Source organism: Quercus lobata, chromosome 6, assembly GCF_001633185.2.
Source record: "Quercus lobata isolate SW786 chromosome 6, ValleyOak3.0 Primary Assembly, whole genome shotgun sequence".
NCBI lineage: Eukaryota > Viridiplantae > Streptophyta > Magnoliopsida > Fagales > Fagaceae > Quercus > Quercus lobata.
In genome coordinates, this window is record NC_044909.1 from 17,439,028 (window position 1) to 17,447,940 (window position 8,913).

At 35.0% G+C, this 8,913-nt stretch overlaps 1 protein-coding gene across 1 annotated transcript; it reads left to right on the forward strand.

Moving 5' to 3' along the window:
- Positions 1–7,089: 7,089 nt before the first annotated feature.
- On the forward strand, positions 7,090–8,478 carry LOC115949915. The gene is made up of 2 exons (XM_031067178.1): positions 7,090–7,293; positions 7,909–8,478. The coding sequence occupies exons 1-2, from the start codon at positions 7,090–7,092 to the stop codon at positions 8,476–8,478; spliced, it is 774 nt and encodes a 257-aa protein (XP_030923038.1).
- The last annotated feature ends 435 nt before the right edge of the window (positions 8,479–8,913 follow it).

Consider the following 8,913-nt stretch of genomic DNA (forward strand, 5'->3'; position numbering starts at 1 on the left):
GAGCCAATTAGCTGAATGCAATGGGTCATGTTTAATGCCATGTTTAATAAAACAATTTAAAACGTGAAATGCACTTTGGATGATAACACTTTGGATCCATGTTAGATACTGACACAGATTGGACATGTATAAAAACAAAATATTGTGCTCTCAAAAAACCAAAAACAAAAAAACAAAACAATATTGTAATATTTCAAGAGAAACATAGGGACCATCTGCTAGACATTAAAAACGGCAACAATTGAAAGGGATGTAAATCAATTTAGCCCAAAATCAATGTCAAAAATTTAGAAAGCCATACTCTAGTTGTTGAAAAAGATTGTTTTCAAAATATTAGTGTATCAAATGCACTTATGCACATGAATTGAAGGGTGGCTTAGCAATTAGCATATCAAAAAAAGGAAAAAAAGAAGTGTAGGGGTTAGCTTTTTTCTAATATTCTCCCAAGTCGATCTGTCTCTTTCACTTCCTCCCCATAATTGAAGCAAATAAATAACATAAAAATTAAAGAGTAAGATTAATGGATAGGAGTGGGTTTGATGGGCTTGGTTGATGGTTTCTGGCTGAGATTGAAATCCTTCAATTGTGATTTGTGACATGACAATATGTGATTGGTCCACAAGTCATGATTGATTGTGGCTGCACTATATAGCGTCAAATTCAGAGGATAAAAGAGATAAGAAGGAAAACTAGGAAAGCATATAGAGCTTCGACCTCTTGACTTCTTCATCACCAATACCCAACTGTACAAAACTATAAACGGTGTGGTGACAGGTAGGAACTAATCCCATATCCAAACAAAAAACAAAAAGGTTGTCATACAGACTCTCTCTCTTTATCTAATAACTTTTGTTTTTCTTTCTTTTTTCTACGAGAAAATAATGGAGAACAGTTAGCTTAAACATCTGCACGCAAAAAACAACCGCAAACTCCTCATCTTAAAACCTCTTTCCATGAAACTCCTAAAAAACATAGAAAGTCATGATCTTTATGGCCACTTCTAGCCTTTTACACACGAACTATCAAATTATCAACATTTTAGATGCAAAAACTTCATGCCCACATTACCAAGTAACAAAGAAATTATTCAGGAATAAAAAAAAAAGTAACTAAGAAATTAATAATGGTCTAAAGCAAAACATTTAAATTAAACCAAAAGAAACCCCTCCGTATGAAACTGTCAAAATGATCTAAAGAGTTTCAGATCACATATATATGTATGTACAAACTAAAGGAAATAAAAAAGCATGACATTATACCTCTAACTTGCTTCATGAACTTTAAACTATTACTTATGCTGCATTGGACACAATTGAGATAACTTCATCCTCATCTACAGGAGCCGGTAAATTAATAACTTCATCCTCATCTACAGGAGCCGGTAAATTAAGATCTATCAACTTGTTTCTAGCAGAACTTCTAGCATTAGCATTGCCATTGGAATAAGTATAAATGATTTTATAAATCACCAAATAATAAATTGGAAGTGTCTCTAAATTATTATTACTTTTTTTTTTGAGGCACCTCTAAATTAGTTTGAATGGCACTTACTAGGCGTGCAAATTTCTCTCTCAATTTATCGATTTGAATGGAAGATGTATTACTAGACAGTGAAAATATAATTATAACCAATTTGACTTTACTTTCATATTGAAGTTTATGTTTTTTTTTTTTAATAGAAAATAATATATTATGTGATAGGAGTTTAAGTGATAACTTAATGTTAATGATATATATGGGAAGAATATATTAATAGAGAATATATTAATATGTTAATGATATAATGAGTTTACAATAAAGACAAACAACGCAAGGAAGAGAACCTATAAGTGCTAACTGCTAGGACTGAGTTTTTGAGGGAGTGAAGATCCCTATCCATATGATGAAAATGCTGTTTCCAAGATCATCCTTTTTAAGCTTTTAGTTTGGTGTCCTAAATGGGATCCTCCTTGACCTTTTGGAATTAGATGTTTTCAGTTCTGGGCTTTAATTACATCAAGGCTTTGCCATTTGGATAATCTTGGCATACCATATCCCAGACTCTTTCTCTAATTAGTATTCTACCTTCTTTCTTTTTTTTTTCTTTTTTTTTGAAATTGAGAATTTGAGTTTTGCTTACCAAAAAGAAAGTGCAATGGTAAGCAAAAGAATAATTAGTTGATGCAAAAAACAAATGAAAGGAGGAATTTTTTTTTTTTCAATTTTAAAAAAAAATTTTGATTCCATGTACCTTTCACGTCTTTCATTTGCAAGTGACCTGAGAGATTTCACTACAAAATCTACAAGATCCATATCATATTCCACCCTTTTATTTCTCCAGCCCTGAGATAACATGAAGACATCAAAAGATTGATAATATGAATTATAAATGTTTATTACACTTTCCCTCCATTCAATAGTGTTGGTATTGTACTCCATTTAAGATATCCAAAAATGCTGTCTGCTTTATAAATTAATAATCACAATTCTATAACTTTCCTAAAAGATCCTTTAATTTATTTGACCCATTTTTCATTTGGCTTTACTTAAGTTTATATTAAGTAGGGTAGTTTTGAAAATTTATAATTTTATACACTTGATCACAAAAATGTGGTACAACGAAGGCAAGAAGATCAAACAAAATTAAAGGTGATGACACAGTTTTGAAAGAGTCAGTTTTTGTCTTAAAAGGTAATTGTACAGAGATGCTCCAACGCACAAGCTGTATCATGCTTTAGCATGTACAAAATATAGCCATTACCTACATATATTTTTGAAGCACCAAATGGAGCATCCACGAAATGACAGATGGAATTTTAAGTGGCCAATTTCGAATGCATAAATAGACTTCTTGTTCCCAGTAAGGATTTCAAGTTAGTTTTCTTTTTCTTGGTAGGGGTGGGGGGTGGTGGTCTTTCAATTTCCAAATTCCAAATAAGTTCTATATAACCCAAAAATAAGTAAATGATAAGTGAAAAGGAAAGGCTAAAGACAAACCTTATGCTCCTGATTTTGTGATTGTAAGACAATAGGTTTAGACAGGATGCCATTGTCAATGTTTTGAATGTATGGTTGCACCTTCTCCTCCAACATCTCATTTAACTGAAAATTAAAATATAATATAATATATAGGATCAATGTACAGAAATGGATGGCCATAAGTTTTATCTTCATACTCATCCATTCCAGATTCACTAATATCTGAATCCTCTCCTGAGCTGAAATCCATCACGATTCCCCTTAAAGATAAATAGTACCAATTCCAAAATTTGTTGACTTGGAACTCTTGGGGGTCACTATAAAAAATCAGTTACTGAAAATTTTGACTCTGTCAGTTGCTATTATAGAAGAATTGGGAATCTGGGTCTTTATCAGAAATGGAATTAGGAATCTGGGTCTTCATCAAAATTGGGAAGTTGGGAGAAATTGGAGATGGTAGTGACTGGTTAGTGACTAGGGTTAATGAAACTTTGCATTGGTATGTGCTGCTAATAGAATGTATATAATATATGCAGGATAGCGCTACATCATAGGGAGGACTCTTCGTGGACTCTTCGGAATATTGTAATATTGTAACTTCGTGGATATTCAAAATATTGTAAACATGATTGTAATATTGTGTCCAATGGATTGAACGACATATTCTATAAAGATTGATCAATTTCCTGTATTCTTTAGAGATATTGATTGTTGACAGGTTTGAGAAAATTTGTTTTTGATATTTTGTTGAAAACTCTTGCTTGAGAAAATTGTTGTTGATATTTTGTTGAAAACTCTTGCTTGAGAAAATTGTTGTTGCATGCAGCAAGTTGTAAAAATACAGGAAAACTCATCTGCCCAGAAAAAAAGGAAGAAGAAAAAAAAAAAAAAAAAAAAAAGAAAAAAAGGAAGAAGAAAAAAAAAAAAAAAAAAAAAAAAAGAGCTATAGCCGCGTTTTAAAAACGCGGCTATAGAAAAAATGTTTTAGGAATTACGGGGGTCTTAGGCCGCGGTCAAAACGCGGCCGAAGGGTGTTGTACTCTTAGGCCGCGTTTTAAACGCGGCCGCAGGATGAACATTTAGGCCGCGTTTAAAACGCGGCCTAATGTTGTGTTCGAGGCCCATTGTTTTTGTCCTTAGGCCGCGCTTAAAACGCGGCCTAAAGTCCAACCTTGGGCCACGTTTTAAACGCGGCTTAAGGGTAGTCCCTTAGGCCGCGTTTTAAACGCGGCTTAAGAGTGGTCCTTCGGCCGCGTTTTAAACGCGGCTATAGGACCTCAACTAGAGCCGCGGTTAAGAAGTGCGGCCGTAGGACCATCAGTCCTATAGTCACAGGTTTTAGGCCGCATTCTTAACCGCGGCCTAAAAAAACGCGGCTATAATATATAGCCACGTTTTTTTGGCATATGGCCGCGTTTTTAAAACGCGGCCACAGGACCTTTTTTTTGTAGTGACAGTAGTTGGAAGAGAGAGGATATTAACAATCACAGATCTTACTATTACACATATTAAAACACAAACATGAGCCTAGCTTGCTAGGCGCACTCAGTTGGAGGTTGGAGGCTTGTGTTTTGGTGGTGGCTTGTGTGGTGGTTTGTGGGGTGGTTTATGGTGATCAGCAAGAGCGTGAGTGGTAAGAAGCACCACTGCGAGAAGCAACAAAAGCAAGTGTTTGGTAGACATTTTGGGCTCTTCAAAGACTTGGAATTATGGTGTAAGAACTTGAGAAATTTGATGGCCTTTTATAATGGGCTTGGGCCTATGTTTGCATGCCACATGGTGTACATGTGAAATTATAGATTTTCCTTATGATTATTACACTTTTAGAGCATTTGCAGCAGTGGAGCTAAATAACTATAATGCTATTTTAGCTCCACCAAAATATCAAAAACGGTCATGTAGTAGTGGAGGCATTCTTATAATTTTTAGCTGAATTGCTACTGTGCACATCTATCTATAGATGTGCACTGTAGCAAATATCTAAAAAAAAAAAAAAAATTTATTCACCCCAGATTAAAATAACACTACTTTGTTTATTTTTTTTCATTTCTTTTATTCTCATCTCACCATGCTCTCTCTGTGTCACTCTCAAGCCCCCATCTGAAATTTCTCTCAAGCTCTCATCTCTCAAGCTCTCACCTCTCTAAAACTCCCAAGCTCACTCTCACCATCTCACCTGAAACTCACCATCTCTCAATCCATGGCCGGCCCTCCCCACCATCTCACCTGAAACTCAAGCTCAAGCTCTCATCTCTCAAGCTCACTTTCTCAAACTCTCACCTCTCTGTTTACCGCTGCCAGCCGACCCACCATCTCATTTGAAACTCAAGCTCTCAGACCCACGCCGTCCCAAGCCGCCCATCTCTCTCAACTTCGGTCTCTCAACTCCCACCGAAGCTCGACCCACCAGCCGTCCCAGCCGCCAATCGTCTCAAACTGACGCCGTCCCAATCACCCATCTCTCTCAGATCACCTCAGACCCACGTCGTCCCAGCCAATCCACTTCAGGTCAGTTGTCTCTATCATTTTGTAGTGAATTTTTTCATCTTTTTTTTTTTTTTTTGATGAATTAGTGAATTTTTTCATCTGGGTGTTCGTTGTTTTGGCTTAATTTTTCTAGGTTTGTGTCATCATGCAATGTTATGGTGTAATTTTGTGGTGAAAAATGGTGTGTTGTCAACAAAATTAAAAAAAAAAAAAAAAAAAAAAAAAAAAAAAAAAAAAAAACCTTTGTATACACTTGGTGTTATGTGAAAAATATAGCTATGTGATATGGTGTGTTGGCAGTTGGCACTATGTAGGATTGTTTACGATGATGTTGAACTGTGTGAGGTATGTGATTTTTGATTTAGCACTATGGGATTTTTTTGCTGTTTTTGCTGGGTATAACATCTGAATGGACAAAATGTATTTGTATTGGAATGTATTGGGAAATTTCAATTTGCTGGAATTTGTTGTGTGGTTTTCTTATAATAGAAGTTCTTGTGGTCTCTATAATTTATGCAGGGAAGTTTACATTTTTTTTTTTTGGTCTCTGTAATTTGTTGTGTTGCACAAAACCACAAAGAGAAGCACACAAAAAGGATTCTTGTGGTCATTTTAATTAGATTAAGCTACATGTCAAATTAAGTATTTATGCATAATCATGTACTATTGTTATAATTCTAAGTGTTTTAAGTTTTGATATAAATGTTAGTTTGGGAATTTTCTATGTAGGGGAGTTTATATTTTTTTTTTTCTAATTTCATGGAGTCACGTAGGGACATAGAGTTACGTAGAGACCTAACATATATCATGGGTATCATGAACGGGGATATAGAAATTGATTCACAATTTTTGGGAACATCTCAAAATACTCCTGTATCAGTTTCTGATTCTCCACCTCCACCTCCACCTCCACCTCAAGTTGAAAATACCTCTTCTACAAAAAGAAAACGGGGCTCTAACTTTAGTGCAGAGAAAATAAACTCCTAGTGGCAGCATGGCTCAATACTAGTGTTGATGCCATAAACAGTAATGAATAAACATAAAATACCTTTTGTCAAAAAGTTTGGGAATACTTCATGCAGTACAATATATCTAATACCACATGCACTGTTATCTCCTTGCTAAGTCATTGGGGAACGATTAGTGAAAAGACAAATAAGTTTGCCGGGTGTATGGCTCAAGTTAACGCACTTCATCAAAGTGGTATAACTGAAGAAGATAAGGTATAAATTATACTGCAATAGTGTTTACATGTCCATTCACCAATAGTTTGAAGATATTAATCATGATATATTTCTTTTAATTTTTTTTTAGATTACCAATGTGAAGGCTTTGTATTTAGAGAAGCACAAGAAACCCTTTCTTCTTGACCATTGTTGGCTCATGTTAAAGGACCAGCCAAAGTTTACCGATCCTAACAATGCTAGATCGAGATCATCCGTGCCTCCAACTCCAGAATCAATATCTATTGGCGAAGGGGATTGTAGGTCCAGACTTGGTGACACTTCCAATTTTGAGAGACCTATTGGCAGGAAGGCCGAAAAGGCCATCTGAAAGAACAAAGCCACCAGAAAAGATGTAGAGGAATATTTGACCAAGAAATTGAAATTGATTGAGGATGTAACTCGGTTGGAAGAGAAAAAAATGTTTATTAAGAGGGAAAAACTTGCGATCGAGAAGGAAAGCAAGGAAGAAAAGCTTAATATTGAGAAGGAAACAATCATGATTGAGAAGAAAAAATATGAGATGACAGAAAGGTTAGAGGAGGAGAGAATCATGATGATAGATACAAGTGGCTTGACTGGAACACAAAAAGCTTTTTATAAACAACTCCAAGAGAAAATCATGGCAAGACGAAGTTCACGTAATTAATGGGTTTGATTGTATTTTGGATGTAACTTAGGCTTTTATGTATTTTGTAGTGGCCTATGTAGGCCTTAATGTATTTTGGTAGTAACTTATGTATTTTGTAGTGACTTATGTCACTTGACTTTAATCTTAAACTAGATGTATGTATTTGTGTTGTGACTTGAAGTGCAATCTAACAAAGACTTTGAAATGCAATCTATTTTATCTTTTATTAAGTTCCATTCGGTCTTGTGATAGGCATTGATATAATTCTTTGATCCAATGAAACTATTATTTGATCCACTATAAGTGTTACAGCCACTATGAGTGTCTATTATATATCTTGTTGTTACAACCACTATAAGTGTCTTTGATCAAATTATTTCTATTCATTGAACATTCCTAGTATCATATGCTTGGTTTTGAGATGACAGGTCTTAGAATAAATTTATGAACAATGAGCATTCATAGTATTTCCAAGTTGTTTTTTTTTTAGATGTATGTGTTTGTGTTGTGACTTGTGCGTGAATTGGTTATATTCATTTTGTTGTGGCTTATATCACTTGATTTTAATCTTGCATCTATAGTAATAATTGATTTCCAATTGTCTTGAAGGTTGCATCCATGAATCACTATTTGTTTCGCAAGTTCCTTCTTGATGACTCAGATGAAGATGAGATAATCGAAGAACTTGTTATGGAAACATCACAACCTAAACATCGTCATTCTATCCGACGTAATTATTTGGTAGGCAATGAGAGGCTTTTTCTTGATTATTTTGCTCCCACACCAATATATCCACCCGCTTTATTTCGTAGGAGATTTCAGATGAAGCGTTCTCTTTTTTTCCGTATTCAATCTAAGGTAGAAACTCATGACTCTTACTTTGTCCAAAAAAGAAATAGTGCCAAAAAATTTGGTTTATCTTCATTACAAAAGATAACTGCTGCACTTAGAATGCTTGCATATGGAGTATTGGGTGATTTGATAGATGAATATGTGCGGATTGGAGAAACTACTGCATTAGAAAGTTTGAAAAAATTTGTTACTGCGATAATTGATGTTTTCTTTGAGGAATACTTGAGAAAGCCAAACAATGAAGACATTGCTAGACTGTTAGCTCACGGCGAACGCCAAGATTTTCCAGATATGTTAGGTTCAATTGATTGCATGTATTGGAAGTGAAAAAATTGTCCATCTGCATGGAAAATTCAATATTGTGGTCATATTCGTGAGCCTACTATTATTTTGGAGGCAATAGCATCATATGATCTTTGGATATGATATGCATTTTTTGGGTTACCTAGGTCAAATAATGACATTAATGTGTTAGAGCGATCTCATGTATTTAATGAACTTGCCGAAGGACGTGCTCCTACAGTACATTACTCAATTAATGGTCATGACTACACAATGAGATATTACCTTACTGATGGCATATATCCAAAGTGGGCAACATTTGTGAAAACAATCCCAACTCCACAAGGATAGAAGTATAAATTATTTGCAGCAGCCCAAGAGGCGTGTAGGAAGGATGTTGAGCGTGCATTTGGAGTGGTTCAAGCATGTTTCACAATTGTCTGTGGACCTGCATGATTTTTCCATCTTGAAACACTCCCA